Here is a 16,966-nt window from a genome sequence, read left to right on the forward strand (position 1 = left end):
GGTGTTGATCAGCGTACTTTAGTGTGCCGATCCGGGCGTCGTGTATGCCGAGCTGCGTCTCTCCTTCTCCGGAGTGGTTGGCAGCTCGTCTTCGTGAGCTGATCGTGTTTTCTTACCAAAATGGCCTTCGTCGGGATCACCCGACGAGGCCCCTCCGACGAGCAAGTTAGTGGAGTGATCAATTGATTTTTGCCACCTTTTTTTTTTTTTTTCCTTCTAGATGCCGGTCAGAGGTCTTTATATTACTATATGTGGGTCGGTCGTATTGGCGTGGTGGACGTGCCGAGCAATGTCTTAGTATGGATTCTGACTTGGCCTGTCTTGGGGCTCTCGAGACGTGACGTGCCGAGCAGTGCCTTAGCACAAATTCTGACTTGACGTGTCTTGGGGGCCAAAATATGTCATATCACTACTAATCTCTTTTTTCATTATTTTACTAAAAATGAAGAATTAGCTAAATTTGTAACACCTTTTTTGCAGTTTTGGTGAAAAATTAATTTTTGTGGATTATTATCAAAATGCTTTAAATTTTGCCACTATATGTGTTCTTTTATATACTCTTACATACATTACTCATAAACTTTATTAAAAGAATAAATATCAGAGCAAATACAAACATGACCATCACAAAATTAAATAAATTTTGGTTCTTTTAAGTGATTATTAATAAATGCACTCCTACGTTGCAATCACATATCAATAGATTGACATCCATTGGATCATGCCAAAAAAAAAAAACATTTAGGTTTTCGATGAATGAAATAATACCAATAATAACTATTTTAAAAGATTATTATTTGATTTTTAAAATGTTTAATTGATTTTGATAATGTGTATGCTTCTATTCCTGAATTAGAAGAAGAAGTATGTCAATCGACTTTTGCTTCTTTTATTTTATTTTATATTCAATGTTCATTTTAAAACTATTACCTTTATTTTACTATTTTAAATTATTTCTAATTAAAATTAAAATCAAAACCAAAACTGCCGAAACTAAAACTATAACCGTCAATTACAAAACTAAAACTATATATATATATATATATATATATATATATATATATATATATATCGTTAAAGTCAAGCTTTATCTAGTCACTGTTCTCAAATGATAAAAAAATATGAGCATGTCAATTTCACATGACGATCGAAGACAATATTGTACGCAACACTCACCTTTGCTTACTACTTTGTCTCTTTTTCCTTATAGGAAGTGGTGTGCATCCCTTTAATGGAGCGGCCACTATGAACGATACACAAAATCTATCGTTTGATAAGCAAAGATTTCAGAGAAAAGCTTTAATAAGCTGTTATTGTAATAGGAAGTCTCGTTATCAAAGTCTGTGGCACTACAAAAGGGACTTTAACAAGTCATTGCCATGTGTTCACCGGCAAGATAAAGAATCATCTCGGTTGGATCAGTGGGCTGTAATGGCGGAGCACTAACTTGAAGAAAGGCAACAAAGAGCTTCTATCATATAAGAACAGTGTTGAGGAAAGATCAACACCAAAAGCAATGAAAAGTTGAGGAGCACTACACCTTATCACCCACCATCTTTTTATTGCCCTATCACCACCACTAGTTAATGTTATCACTTGCACAACATGTAGTTTAACTTTTTTTTTTTTTTTTTTAATATAGTGTCATCTCCCTAATCTAATCCTACTCTCTAATCTAAGATAGTCCATCAATCTTTTTATATTATTATTCCTATTAAGACATTTAAGTTGGTTAATACATTGTTATCTCGAACCTATATACGAGCATTATGTATATTATTTATGAATAATAAAATTTAATTAATTTTTTTAAAAATAATAAGATTGACGTTTGATGACTCGCAAGTGAACGCACAATATGAACGTATTTATTGTTTTGTTTCGTATTTTATTCTTTTCACGAGAGAATCCCTATGATTCTTCTAATGTTTGTGAAATCTAATTTTATATTTTTTATATTATTCATAAAATATTTGTATTAATGTTTGTTTGTGTGATTTCAAATTTACACTTTGGTGGGGTAAGAAAGGAAGTTTGTCCTTTGTTTTCACTAATTTGTTCATTTTCCTTGTAGATTCCTACATGAGATTATGAGAAGAGTGTCATGCACTTAAGCAAAATTAGCTAAATCTATAATAGATAGATCGGTATCTTTATGATCCGCACAAATACTTATGGATGGTTGGATTTACACCATCTATTATCAATATCGAGGAGTCGTCATTTTTTTAATATATATTTATGGTTTGTACTCTTAGATGACATACCTTAATATCACATTAAGATTATTTTTTACGATCTAAATAATTAGTTTCATGTCAAAAAAAAAAATCTCTACAGGATAAAATACATATATTAACCTCATATAGACAGGAGCTCCTTCTCCTTCCATTTGAATCAGTTCTCCCATTTGAAAATAAAGTTCTTTTTTTTAGAAATAATCTGCCTTGATTACAATTTTCTAACTCAGAATTGGGATATTTATTGGGGTGCACAAGAAACCATTGTCATCAAGCCATGAATCCATGTTGGGCCTTTCAAGAAGTTTGGCCATGAGAGGATTTGGTTGGAACATATCTTGATCTCAGAATAGAAAAGGAAGAAAGTGTCTGTAGTAGCAAGCAGTCTTACAGATGCCACACATGTTGTTCACAGCAGAATGACTGTTTATTTCTTCTCTACAGCCAAAGTACTTGTAGGAGTTTATACAATAAGCCCTACAGCAGCAACATGAGCTTTGAATCACACATACAAATAGGTTTCTAGGTTTCTATCCAAGACCAACAATTGCACTGCAGATTTGCTCAATGATCACAGTGGTCTCCCTCATAATCATTTCACATCTATATATATATGAAGAGAAATTAGCCTGATAGATTCAATTAGATGATGAGGAGTAGTACAGTAGCTAGTGATATGCCCGGAAGTCCTCATCATCCATCTTCCACAGAGGGTAAGAGCAATACTCCCACAAAGGAGAAGGGATTGCGGAACACATACCGTCATAGACTTCATCCTTGCATTCCCCGAAGCTCAGCCCACTGATCATGTCAGGCATCGCAATCTCGTTCCAGATCTGATCCATGGAGTAGTCCTCGACAGCATCATCACTGATCTCTCCGAGCGCCGAAGTACTACTACTCTCCGCCACAACTTCCGGCGGAAGCTCGATTTGAGCGGCGGAGATATAGGTGAGCGACGACGACGGGCACGGCTTCCTCTTCCGCTCTTGAGCCTTCTTTCTCATATGAGTCCTCCAGTAGTTCTTGATCTCGTTATCGGTGCGGCCTGGGAGCTTCCGGGCGATCCGAGACCACCTGTGTGAGCACGTTATGCATGATGCATGGGGAGCGATGGAAGCTTAATGGAGCGTTCGGAGGATGTGTCCAACCTATTGCCCAAGCGAGAGTGGAGCTCGAGGATGAGGCGCTCCTCCTGCGGGGTGATGCGGCCGCGTTTGAGATCAGGATGGAGGTAGTTTACCCACCTTAACCTGCAACTTTTGCCTGTTCTATTAAGACCTACAACACGTCAAACCAAAGGTGAGCTTCGTCCTCCTACAGTCGCCGAAGTAAGCCTACCTATCCTCCCCCCTCAAACCTGAGACTTTGGCTATGAAATCCCAACGACGGTCACCGAATAAGCCCACAATGCGTACCAGTTGCAGGTCCTCCTGCTCGCTCCACGGCCCCTTCCGCATCGCCATCTTATCGATCTCTTGCTGCTTCTCTCGTAGCTCCTCCACGGCTCGGCCCACCACTTGGCTTCTCTTGATGAACTGCTGCAGCTACCGCACTACTCCTTTCTACATAGTTTGAAAGCTTTGGCTGCACTACCTCTCTTATTTATAGGCATGCAGTGGTTGTCGTGGCTCAGTGATGTCACAGGCACTCACGAAGCAAGTGGATCCGTCTCATAGATACCAGCTGAATTCTGGAGAGTGGTCCTTGGGACTGCAGGGACGTGTTAATTGGTGCCGTAAGCAAGCATCATCCATACATTGGAAGGAACAGTTGGGTTGCTTCGTAGTCTGATTTCCGTGTCCCTGGGATGGCATACATTTGTAGGACGACCTGCCTATCAGTTCTTTTTCCTATATGACTCCCTTCTTCCCAAATGATAATGTAATGTAAAGCTCCCTTTTACGTATGGAGCAACATCAAGCTTGCATGCACAATGTTTTGTCTTGTTCCCCTTCTTTTTATCCAAGGTTTCATCATCTTCGTGAAGTGGTGCGACTTTAATCTGTGATGGGTGCGCACAAACCCAGCTCACCGTGATGTTGATGTGGAGGGCGGCACGCTCGCTGCTCGTCGAAGCAACACAAGGCTTCGGTGCTTAGTCTTTTATGGGGATCAAAATCAAACACCATGGAAGCGAAAGCTAAGCCATCCCGAGGTGGAGGCGACCGGTTCGTTTGTGGGCAGCCCACTCACCAGTCTCAATCTCTCTCTCTCTCTTTATCTCTCATTGTCGTCACACGGAAGAAGAAGAAGAAGAAGAAGAAGAAGAAGAAGAAGAAGAAGAAGAAGAAATAGGAAATAGCCGTCTTGATCCTTTCTAGATGCTGCTGTACCATCCCATTGACTCACTTTTTTTCTCTTCTGTTTGTTGGGATGCATTGCTTGATTGATACCCTCAAGTTGTCTGAGATCTCTCGATGGGGTTGAGGAAGAGCATGAGCCGAAAGGGCCCTGTTCACAGCTTTGTTGGTGCTGTGGCAGGTTGCACTATATAATGTCTTGCTCAGGACTTGGCTTTCCTACGTCAAAGGCCATCATGGCGATGGCGAAAAGCCTCTTTGCGGGTATATCTCACTTGTCTCGATCAACAAGTGGGGTTCAGAGTCTCGGCAGCCGATGGAGGTACAACATCAAGATCAACTCTGACATCGTAGTTTAGTCCATGGAAGGAATTGGAATTAGATTTTTGGATCAATAGATTGATGAATCTATTATGGGCGAATTCCTTAGATTATACCATTAGATTCTTTAATCATCAGTTTCACCAGTTTGGACCATGAGGATGAATTGCCATTGCTTAGAAGCTTGCAGTGGTCCATTCTAATAGATGCTTATGGCACCAGTCTCTATGATGACATTGTTGACTAGTATTGGTGTTATCAGAAAAATGTTTCAGTCTCTGATGATAACCAGCAGCATCAGTCCCATAAGTTGCTTCTGTTAATGTTTATGCTCCCAGTGGATTCTAATGGAGACAAGCATGATCATATTTTATCTGAGTGCATGTTTTCCATCACAAAAATAGAACTACTTTGACAACTTTTAAGACTAATTAAAAAAGATTTACATGAACTGCTTATTTGATAACTTATTGTGATAGTGATTTCCATGTGAGCAGATGCCAAGAAGTAGTTTCTCGGAGAAACTTTTAATACAGTATAATAGATCGTTAATTTAATTATATATTATCAACATTTTATCGTTATTGGTGCGAGCGAGAGCATGAGGTCGTACGATTTTATCATTTCAGGTAATCCTCAGAACATACATTTGAGGGTAAAAATGATTATAGAGGCTTATAAACCCTTAACTCCTCAGTTTCTTAATCAACTTAAAACCATGTATAATTAGAATTTGGTGTCGTCAATTAATTTGGGAATGGTTGGGCTGCTCTCCAAGGATGAAAAGTGGGTAGGAGGCTCCATCAGTGATGGGCCTCTAAGATGAATACCATGCTGAATGTTTATGAGTTATTGCATTATTGTAGAACAAAAGATTAGGATAATTGGGACAATATGTTGAGGATAATTGCCTTGGAATTACTTGTCACCTAATCGAAAATATTTATATGATGATATCAGAGCAAATTATGAGTTTGATATATAATTAATGGTTTTATAATGTTCTTAAAATAAATAAATAAAAAGATGTTAAAGTTTAATATACATAAGATCATTTCTTAATAATTAAATAATAATAATTCTTCTCTATTTTAGTTCGATGGAACTTTAAATCGATCATGAATCAAAGTTCTTATTAAAAAAAAATCACTTATTTTTTTTTAATTTATAATATATTTTTGATTAATTATTATTAAACTATTAGTTGGATAAATTAATTCTAATTTTAATTGGATTCAAAATTACTATCCGATTCGATTTTAATTTTGGATGGATCCCATTCGGATATAAACCGAAGGCCGTGGGGCTACGCCTACTCTTCCTCAGTCTTCCAAGCGAAGGTTCACATGGTGGGCATGCTTCTCAGAGCCATTCTTCGTCCGTCCCGGAGACAGAGCAAGTGATGGGTCTCCTCTCGTCGTCACAGGATGAGATTGATATGACGAAGGACATGACCGCGGTACTTTAAAGAGTAGGCATCGTCTCCGTGGAGTGTAAATACACAGTGACAGGAATGGCTAGTGAGCCTGTGCATTGTTTTTGGTACACCAGCGTTCGTATCATGTGCGCACGAGAATTGAGGCAACAGCTTCTCCTTTACGACTTGCTCCCCAGCATTGCTCGTCTTCGTCTTCGGTGCCCGTGCAGCAAAGATTCTTTCGGCTATTTTCTTATGGGAGTTTGTGAACGAGGGGGAGAAAAAGAAGATGAGATTTGTATTGTTGTATGTCAGGTTTTGTTCACAGAGCTCTTTGTTCTTTTGTCTTTCATGAAATCATTAATTTTTTTTAGATAAAAAATATATGAAACGAATTTTCAGAAAAAACGAATGGAGATTGGCATTTGTAATCTTTTTTTTTTCTCTTTTTCTTTGTCTTTCATTTTTTTTCTTTTACCCTTTTTTTTTGGATCAATATCGAGTAAGATTGATTGACATTAAGTAACATCAATAATAAACTACATAAGTATCGAGAGATCATCGCGCATATGTTATGACATCAATAGTGAGCAAAAAGATAACGAAGAAGATGACAAGTAGCATTTGTAATAAAAAAAAGTTGACGACAACGACATTGATAGGGAGAACATTTACAATGATGGTAATGGGGGAATTTGCTTATCCATTTCTTATCATGCTTATCCAGACAGGTAATGGGGGAAAACAATGGTAAAGAATTGGTAGGTGATGCACTTTTGAATTTGATTCTCTGATCTCTGTTTTCCAAGTTCAAAAAATTAGATTACAAGGAAGAACATCAAGTCAAATTCCACATCAAACGGGCTCAAGAGTTGACTGATTTAATCATCTGGCGCCATCTTCTTTCTATGTTTTTTGAGATCAGCAATGGCAGAGGCTGCTGGTCCTCCTGATTCCTCTTCCTCTCTGTCACTCTGCAAGATGGACAGAAGGAAAATGCTGCAGGCGTTACAGGGAATTTTGATTCTTTACTTGGTACTGGTTGACTTTGGTGTAATTACACAGTCCTTTGTCCTCCTCTACATCTTCTTCCCTATATTATCCACCTGAGATAGACACCACTCATGGTTGATCATTTCATCTGTGTTCCTCGCCTGACGTTTTATGTGCAGTAATCACAGCAGCCCATTTTGTTGCTAGGATTCAACAATGGCGGCTGCTTACAGAGGGAGAGCTGAGCATTCTCGGATTGAGAGGGAGACGAGTCCAGCGAGAGCTGCGGTGGTTTACTACCTATCGAGAAATGGGCACCTGGAGCACCCTCACTTCATGGAGGTCCCTCTCTCCTCATCATCAGGACTCTATCTCAGAGGTGTGTGTGTGTGTGTGTGTGTAGGTGCAAATGAGCATTCATCTCTTTGGTATTTAGTTCCTGAACTCTTGTGTGTGCTCCTTCTACAGATGTCATCAACCGTCTCCATGTCCTCAGAGGGCGAGCCATGGTTGGTTTGTACTCCTGGTCGTCCAAAAGGTAAGAGCTAAGATTGCAGACGAGTCTCGCTGCTGATCTTACTGCTCTTGCGCTTGCCTTTCGTGCTAAAGCTTTGCCTTTCTGCGCATCAGGAGCTACAGGAACGGGTATGTGTGGCAAGATCTCTCGGAGGATGACTTCATCCACCCTGTTCGTGACAATGAGTATGTGCTCAAAGGAACGGAGCTTCTCCACCTCAACTCCTCTTCCTCCTCTGGTTCCCAGGAACTCTTTCTCCCTTCTTCTACCAGCTCCAAATGCGCGCAAGAGGATTCTGCTGCCTCCTTTTCGAGAGGGAAGCAGGCCACCCGGAGCTCTTTCTACAAGAGCAACACGAGCGCCGAGACCACTGCAAACTCCATCGACGCGTCTACTCAGACGGAGGAGCACAAGAGGCAACAGCGGCGAGCTCCGGTGGCCGAAGTGGAGCGAGCGGAGAATCCCAAGTCTGCGAAGGTGGCGGAGAAGCACCCCGCGACCGAGCTCAGCGGAGACGAGGTCTCGCCGCCACCTTCGTCGTCCAGCCCGGAGACGCTGGAAGCGCTGATCAAGGCCGACGGCCGCTGCATTATGGCGGTCAGGCCGGAAGAGAAGGGCTGGTCGGTCGGCGGCTGCTTGAGCGGGAGAGTGAAGGCCTCCGCGGTGCTGATGCATCTGATCTCGTGCGGTTCGATCTCAGCGAAGGCGAACGGGTTGTCGTTGATGCCGCAGTACAGCGGAAGACTCGATCGTGCCGAGTCGATGGGGCACATGCCGAGCTTCCGGTCCATTAGTTCGGAGGACAAGGAGGTCTTCACCAACAAGATGCGTGGTGATGATGACGATGGAGAGCTTCCACCGGTCTTGAAGAAATCCTCATCTTACGATGCCGATCGGTAAGCTTCCACTCTCCCTTCTTTTTAAGCTAAACATCTCATTCAGGAATCATCACATGTATTTTTGGAGTCACCGTAGATGGATTCAATCTTGTAGTTTGAATGGAATTGTCGATTCATATACTAACGTAGAAACAGCTTCTTTCATGGATTCATGACCAGGGGCTCGAAGATGAATCTGGCAAAAGAGGTTGAAGACGACCGTGCCAGATGCATACCAAGAAAGGCCAAGACAAGAAAAGAAGGGAAACCACAGAAGTAGAGATCCATAATCTGCCGATGATCGAGCAGAGCATTCTTCTTGTATCAAAGCAATATTAGGTGCAGACATGATGGACGAACCAGTTGGCCAATCAGAAGCAAGAATTGAGATGTTGTCCTTAAAGTCCAATTTTAATCTCTCTATCTAAATCAAATATCCCTTGGGATTGGATGAACGCTTGTAGCTAAATCCCATCTTCCTATCCCCGTAGTGCTAATGCTTCCTATACTTCAAATCATCAAAAGACTAAGTAGGCCTCAAACTAAAGGTTCCATTTCCATGAGGCTGCAACAGCATGCTGAACTGTAAAGAGAACCTTTGTCCTCATCAATGTCTCCATATTTTGACATATGAAGCCACCGAAAGCAAAAGGCGACCATGCACGAAGAATATACCCCGTGATCCCTTTTCCTTCTTCGTCTCTTCTTCTTCCTCTTCGACACGCCTTGTGATGGCTTGCTTCCACCCCTTTGTCCTCAACTTCAACGCTTTACCGAGATGGGTGTGTCACTGTTGCTATCAGTCTCAAACATTTGAGAGAAATGAATCAATTTGTTCCATTTATACACTATATGATTCGTACAAAACGCGATTAGTCTCTTTTATCTGCCAGCAGCATTTTAACACCAATAGAGGGGACACCACGCGCCAATTAATCTATTCACAGCACACAGATATAAATCAGATGAAAAATCCAAATTTTCAGCATTCTACTGATCAAATATTAGGATGCATTGGCTTGATGGAGGATTTCACCAAAACATTCTCAACTACTGAGAACAAGAATTAATGATGCCTCTGAAATGGGCCAGTCTGATTTGTTCAAAATCAAAACTCAATCCAAGACAATGAAACAGCTACACCAATCAAAAATTACCAAGTTCTTCAACCGACAAAATCATGAATTCTAATTCTGATCTGCTACCTTGGCAAAAACCCCATAATCTAGTAGAAGAATCCGAGTACTTTTCCACCAACGTTCTTCCTCCTAGCTTCTTCATGATCCATGATTCCAGCAGATGTTGTCAGCACAATGTAACCAAACTGCATTATGAGGATAAAAAAACTCATGATTCGTATCTCGAAACTCAACAACAGTAATGGGAAATTATCGAAAAAGCATCATATCCCATTACCAGTTCAGTAACTTTAAGAGTTCAACAAATATCAAGAACTCATTGGGGCTACTTACCTGACGTGATGGAAGTAGTCTGGCAGTCCATGGCTCAATCTCTTTGACACCAACATCAAATCGTGGGCTAATGACGCCACATTTGTTCAATCTCCCATTCAACTCAACAACTATCTTGCCAGCTCGGTGGTCATCTACGATTTCAAACTCACCAATATATCCTGTGGAAATAAACATGCACTCAAATCATTAAAAAGAATTCCTCTAGTACCACCACCAAAACATTGTTAAAGCACTAACCATGCTTCTGCATGACAAGGAGGAACTTGATTATCACTTTAGAGGATGGCCTAATCATGACCTGCCGCTTTCCACGCTTCTCGGCATTGTACATGCTCTTGAGAGCATCATTCAAAACACTGATTCTCACCATCTTTATCAAATCTGCAAAAGAACAAATGACTATGCATATTTCACCAAAAGGCAGATACTCAGAATCAGAATCCGATGGCCCATGAGAAAAGGTGAGCGCTTTCCATAACTTATTAGCTAGGCTGCAACCATTGTTAGAATAACTTTAAGCAAAACCCCCGCTTGCTTATCAAGCCAGATTACTAACCTAAATATGAAAATTTTCTTACATGAACCATAATAACTTCAAATTCTAAGTTGTTTGAACAGATACATGCCGATTGGCACAATTTGGCCTACATATTTGCTCACCCTAGTTATGTTTAGGTCCATAAGTATCAGCTGGTTTATGATTGATCAGGTACAAGAGACACTTGGACAATCAAATCCAAAACTCACCCAATTGTAACACCTACTTTCTTTACAATCAATACAACCATGCCACAGCCCAGTTTTATTCTGACGCCGACTACCCATGTTTCTCAAACCAGGCAGACTAACGCATCCAAACAAAATAGAACATTGAGATCAACCTTTTTGAAACATGAGTGGATCATCTGATCCGTCTGCTGGGTAATTTCAACAAGCATAAAATGTTGGAAAAAACAATATGGTACAAAAATTAACTAAATCATAACACAAGTTAGAGATTTGACAACTTGTGCTGATACACCAAGCAAAGGATACCAAAAGTGTAACAACGACATGTCCACAAGAAAATGCAAAATAATAAAAAACAGGAGGTGCTCAATGTGTACAATTGACATATGGTCAACGATGGCTTGCATAAATCAACAAACTCGACCAAAAGAAAAGAAATTAAATAATCCACGTTACAAATAGATCTGACAACACTCGAAATGTCAATAGTGGACATGTGAAGAGATGCAATTTCAATATTTTGATGGACATATCCGCGAAAAAATCACAGTTTTCGAGTCTTTCTCTATTTGCTTGTGCCGCACAGCAAAGAGGAGTTCTTTCACGGTTAGTAACTATCAATAGAAATCAGGCCATATCGAATGCATCAGAGACTTGCAAGGGCAGCAATACTGCGTGATAGATGTTTTGGTTTCTAGAAATAGAATAACACCTATCCGATAGATAAGCAACGATTTTGATTGGAAGAACCAAAAACCATATGAGTAAACAAAGATAAAGAGTACAGATGATATGGAAACCTCCAGATCTGGTGAATGCTACAATAGAAGATATAAAACATAAATCAAAATAGCATTTCCATCTCTAAGCAGATCAATCTAATTCAGAGAACGAACACGTATACACGAAGGGAAAGCGAAGATGAAACCAAAAAATAAAATTGCACCTTTGCAGTGGCGAACTCGGCGAGAAGAGAACCAACCGAAACCCTAGCTCGACAAGAAGAACAACAGCGGGGGAGAAGACGGTTGTGGCGGCCGCGGTTTATATGCGAAGCTTCTCGTCACGTTGATTTAGTGTTGTTCCTAGCCGTTGGATCGTGATCAAACGGTAAATCCACGGTAATGAAACAAGTGCCCTAAAAGTCTTAAACGAACCGGGCCGGCCCATAGTGCTTCGGCTTGATCCACATGAAGCCATTCAACGACTCGACCCGGCTTAAATAATCCATTGGAATCAGATTGTTTGTGATGTAATTGGACCTAATTGAACACGATTCATAGCTATATGAGTTGAGTTCAGATCAGGAAATCTTGACCGAGTCAGATTTGATTTGGCTCTGGCATTTTGATCCAACTTATCTAATTGTTCTTAGAGGATTTGGTTTTATATATATATATATATATATAGCCTCATTCTTCTCTTGTGATCTTGAAGTCAAATATAATTGATGCATCAAGAGAGAGAGAGAGAGAGAGAGATGCTTTCTTGACCTTCCAACTTAGTCAATATATTTTATAGTCAAAGTCGATCTAAAGTTTCAATAGCATAATCTTGAGTTAAGTTAGCTATTTTTTTTCTAAAAAAAATATTAATATTAATTTAGGTTTCAAATTTAATAATTCTACAAAAAAAACCATTTTGGTGATTAGAAAAAGAAAAATGATCACTGATCTAATTCAAATACTTCTAAGAAATAACACAAAAAAAGAAATTAAACCACACAAGACATTCGAATATGGATTCAAAATCCATAACTATTATTTATGCAATAATAGACTCAAATCTGTGCAATAATAAACTAACCACTAAATAATCAGCATCCATTTTCATGTGGAGATTATATTTGCTTGCAGCAGTCCTGTGTAAGCTTGGTGGCACAAAGAGAGAAGATTTGTATGACAATAAGCAGTAGAGAAAGAGGTTTTTAAGTGATCGACCAAAATAACAGCTGAGGGGCATTTACTTTGATACATAAAGTTGTCAAGAAGGGAAGATGGTATTACCAAAGTAGTCATCAGGCAACACAGCTTATACAATTTTGTCTTTTAATCTCTGCATGACATTCTAAAAGTGTTTACATGTAAAAGATTTGAACATAATGTATAAATGGGAGAAAACTGGTCATGTTACAATTAAGAGTTGGAAAAGCTTTGGCTGAAGAACATATCACACTAAATATTTTAAACAAGAGTTAGGTGGATAGGAAAGAGTCCTCTTACAGCAGACAAGCTCATTAACCATCAAATATAGTACAAAAATATATTGCTATGATATTAAGTAGTTGACATCATGGATTTTCAGGAAAAAAGAGGATTCTCATCTTCTTTCAATGGTTACTTTGTCTAATCTTGTGACTATCAGAAATGCAAATTAATACCTCTACTTCTCTAAATGATGTCATTTTCCTGATAAATATATTTCAATTCCTTAATGTGACATTTCTCAACTGCTATATACTGTCTCCGAGCGTCTCACATTTTATTATTGTCTAGCAATGAATACACAATCCAAATATGTTGTGACGATGCGCTTATATTGCAATATGCATTCATACTTTCCACATGATAGTGTGAAAGATTGAAAACACACAATGGATCAACTACCAACAGTATCATAGTAAGACTAAAATAATGCTTCACCCAAAACTTTGCATTTCTCATTCGTATGACCGTTCATGGGAAGTATTCATCCTCTCATTTGTTTTCCCTTCTAACGGAATTCAAAAGAATGACTCCACAACACAATCATGAGCAGAAATGAAATGTATGGACAAAGAAAAGAATGCTTCTATCTAGTGTTCGCATGACGACTATTGACATCATTGGATTGATCCAGTTATACTTAGTGAGAGTACCTTTATATGTGGTTATCGGAATCAACCATCTGCAGATGAGAGTGATCGTGTTCCCCTGCGTACTGTCTAATGAAAGCTCTCCTCCACCAGATCTCAAAGGCTCTTTGGATGTTGGGACAGTCATCACCTTTATTCAGAAAACAATCGAACCATCTCAACAAAATTGTTTGTTGTTCTGCCATGGGCAACGTCAAGATTGTCGCAGAGAGCCCATCCTCTACCATCTTCTTGTTGAAAGTGCTAGAAGTTCTCTTCATCCAACCAAAGTCTTCAAAAAGAGCTTCCAGCCATGTCCTCAAAAGAGAAACTTTTGCATCTTTGGACACTAAAATTTGTCCTTTGCCGATTGCAACACACAGCTGAGCAGTGATCATGCTGATCTCAAATCTATATATGCATGGTATCTTGGAATGGCAAGTGGCGAGCCCACTCTGATTGGCCCACAAACTCACAAACTCATCAGCAATCCTCTTATCTATCAGAATGTCAACAAGCCACTGCACGTTATCAGCTTCTCGAGCGACCTCACCCATCAAGGCAGCACGATCCCCCTGACCTTCAACTATATTTGCAGCCTCAGATAACAACAGCATAAGACAATCCATATGTTTGTGGCACAATTGGTAAAGGGTTTCCCTCGGGACTTCAAGATTCTTGTAGCAGATATCACTTCGATTTAGGTCTCCCCTAAGCAAGCGAGCTATTAAGGCTTTCATATCTCGACGAGATTTCTTGTCCTTAGCTTGCAAAACACCATGCAGAACATTTACCACAATGGAGTCGGCATTTGCAGAAGTCGAAGGCTCCACTGAAACCCTTTGTAGGACTCGTTCGATCGACTCATGTAATTGCCGAATCGGAAGCTTGCTGAGAGTGGACATTACCTTCTCCTCCTCATCCTCGGACCAAGGTATGGCTTCCAAATGGTCAAGGCATGCCGAAATCCCATCGTCGAATTTTATATCTACAGATACCTGCACCACGAATTCGCAAATTGCTTTACTTCTTTTTTTTCATCCTCAAGGAGATGCTTCTGCCAAAAGCATACTACTTATCACATTGAACCAAAAAAGGATAATATTTGAGATAATGTAAGATGGGCGAAACAGAAGTAAGCCTCTTGTTCTTCCATTACAGGTTCCTTAAGCTCAAAACAGCAATGAGCGTCCTCCATTAAAATGATTCTAAATCCCAAAACCAGATTTATGCATAGCAGTATCTGAATCCTTGAATCCACAACAGTAGATTCACAATGTCATATCAACAAAACACTTTTTATTTTCAATTCTATGATACCAATCGCACATCTTTAATCACTGTATAAATTGCTGTGCATGTCCGTTTACGCAACTCAAGATCATATTACTACTCGAAAAAGCAGCTAAAGAACCCTAAAAGAGCAACTTTATGATTGAACTTTATGAAGGGAATGAAGCAAAAAAGTGATTGTGTTTGGGAATGCTTTCTTTAAATCTCAAACAGCTAACTTTGCCATGAGAAACCCTCGTTCTTCCATCAATCTTTGTGGCTAAAAGATTTGGGTAGAGAAGAAAGATTTGGGGAAAGAGGTGAGGTTACCTTGAGCAGTCCTAGAACCCTCTCGACGTCCTCACCGGCAAGGCTCCGCCTCAGATCGGTGGAGTACATCAGCCCCACCACCTCCACGTACACCTCCGCGTCATCGCAGTCGCAGATCTCCACCATCACCGGGCGCCCCGGCCCGCCTCCTATCCCCGCCAGCTTCTCCGCGAAGAACCGGCTCCGCGCCGCCAGCACCCGGCGGTGTACTGCCATGGGAACTCGAAACCCGTCGCCGGAGCTGACGGAAAGTTCCACGTCACCGGGGCCCTCCTTGGCGATCATCGCGGCGATCCTCTCCAGCAGACGGAGCCGCTTCTGGTCGCCTGAGGGGTGAGTCCGCGAGGAGACTCGGCGGGCGAGGTCCTCATGCGTGATCATCTCGAAGAGGGTAGGAGACTTGGGAGACGGGACCGAAGGGCGCGGAGGGGAAGGGTGGACCGCCGTCGCAGTGGCAGGCGGCGGAGGGGAGGACGTGGGGGAGAGGCGAGGGGAAGAGATGAAGCCTTGGCGGATCATAGCGGAGACCTCGCCGGACTTCAACAGGTTCTCGGCCGCCTCAGCCATCAGGGTGCGAGAACTGAAGCGGGATCGGGTGCTCCGCCGCCGCCGGTCTAAACAGGAACGGAAGAGAGCGAGACGTCAACTTTAGGCTCCTCTCGCAAACGACGCGTGAGAGGCGGGTCGGAGGTCAGACAAGAAGCATTCGGTGAGCGGATCGTTTTCACTACAATGATTAGACTGCGGGGAAACAGAAAGGCGGTTCAAATACAAAACAGCTTAATTTCCAATCATAAACAACCACGTACAGAAAATTTGATCATCCGCTGTTTGCTATGGTGGTAGGAATCAAGCGAGACGGATCAAATAGTATTCTGCGATGAGACTTTTGTTGGGATTAACGAGTAGATAGTGGCGACACATGACAGCTAAAAGCAGGTGGTACAAATCATACAATATGGTTGTTGCAGGTGATCCAACATGATGACAAGTAATACCTTCAGTACACTAAACTACACAAATGTCAGTTAAATTAATAGATAAATATTTTAACTGTATAATAAGACGATTATATGATAGGCAAGTATGAGTTTGGCCATGTCAAAGAATTCAAAACTTGTTCTTATGGATAGTTAATGCATTTCTTTTGTTAATATTTGGGCCGGGAAATATATGTAAAATTGGAATTAGAAGTCAATTAAGCAAACATATATATCTTTTTAAGGAATTGACAACAGCCTTAGCCTTAGAGCAAGCGATCTAACAGGGGACGGATTTAGTTAGAATTATTTAAATAATGAGGTACTCTTGTAATAAGTCATAGACTTAGCTAAAGTTACCTAAGTCATGAAGCATCATTACACTAATTTCTCAAACTTAGTTAGGATTGCTTAAGTCATGATGCACCCTTACGATATGTATCCACAAAGGGTCAGTCAATTTCCAACCTCGCTCAGGTCCCGTATGACTAATAAAAGAGAAAGTTAATTAGTTTAAAAATGAGCGGTATACAAGTCCCGACGTATAAACAATTCAGTGACCATATTGCGTGCATGAAAGAAAAGAGAGGAAGGAGAAAAACAAGGACTTTAGAAGATTGAACGAACAATTGCAATAATAATAATATATTAACTATCAATCATCATTCGACATGTAAC

At 40.5% G+C, this 16,966-nt stretch overlaps 4 protein-coding genes across 5 annotated transcripts; 1 reads left to right on the forward strand and 3 right to left on the reverse strand.

The window, feature by feature from the left end:
- Positions 1-2,645: 2,645 nt before the first annotated feature.
- LOC135621896 (myb-related protein MYBAS2-like) lies at positions 2,646-3,841 on the reverse strand. 2 transcript variants are annotated; one of them, XM_065123522.1, is made up of 3 exons: positions 3,582-3,841; positions 3,392-3,493; positions 2,646-3,317 (listed from the first exon to the last, which is right to left on the reverse strand). In XM_065123522.1, exons 1-3 carry the CDS (start codon positions 3,704-3,706, stop codon positions 2,909-2,911), a joined length of 636 nt encoding a protein of 211 aa, XP_064979594.1. In that variant the 5' UTR covers positions 3,707-3,841; the 3' UTR covers positions 2,646-2,908. The 2 variants fall into 2 exon arrangements, with proteins under 2 accessions (XP_064979594.1, XP_064979593.1); XM_065123521.1 differs by having other exon boundaries at positions 3,392-3,521; positions 3,601-3,836.
- Positions 3,842-7,009: 3,168 nt separating this feature from the next.
- Positions 7,010-9,663, forward strand: LOC135623769 (protein SOSEKI 5-like). Its single transcript, XM_065127096.1, has 2 exons — positions 7,010-7,812; positions 7,905-9,663. The coding sequence occupies exons 1-2, from the start codon at positions 7,781-7,783 to the stop codon at positions 8,689-8,691; spliced, it is 819 nt and encodes a 272-aa protein (XP_064983168.1). The 5' UTR covers positions 7,010-7,780; the 3' UTR covers positions 8,692-9,663.
- Positions 9,664-11,954, reverse strand: LOC135623770 (small ribosomal subunit protein uS8-like). Its single transcript, XM_065127097.1, has 4 exons — positions 11,820-11,954; positions 10,382-10,525; positions 10,142-10,302; positions 9,664-9,993 (listed from the first exon to the last, which is right to left on the reverse strand). Exons 2-4 carry the CDS (start codon positions 10,512-10,514, stop codon positions 9,895-9,897), a joined length of 393 nt encoding a protein of 130 aa, XP_064983169.1. The 5' UTR covers positions 10,515-10,525; positions 11,820-11,954; the 3' UTR covers positions 9,664-9,894.
- Positions 11,955-12,101: 147 nt separating this feature from the next.
- On the reverse strand, positions 12,102-15,996 carry LOC103999281 (BTB/POZ domain-containing protein At5g60050-like). Its single transcript, XM_009420997.3, has 2 exons — positions 15,309-15,996; positions 12,102-14,704 (listed from the first exon to the last, which is right to left on the reverse strand). The coding sequence occupies exons 1-2, from the start codon at positions 15,873-15,875 to the stop codon at positions 13,733-13,735; spliced, it is 1,539 nt and encodes a 512-aa protein (XP_009419272.2). The 5' UTR covers positions 15,876-15,996; the 3' UTR covers positions 12,102-13,732.
- Positions 15,997-16,966: the final 970 nt, after the last annotated feature.

Source organism: Musa acuminata, chromosome BXJ2-9 (assembly GCF_036884655.1).
Source record: "Musa acuminata AAA Group cultivar baxijiao chromosome BXJ2-9, Cavendish_Baxijiao_AAA, whole genome shotgun sequence".
Classification (NCBI taxonomy): Eukaryota; Viridiplantae; Streptophyta; class Magnoliopsida; order Zingiberales; family Musaceae; genus Musa; species Musa acuminata.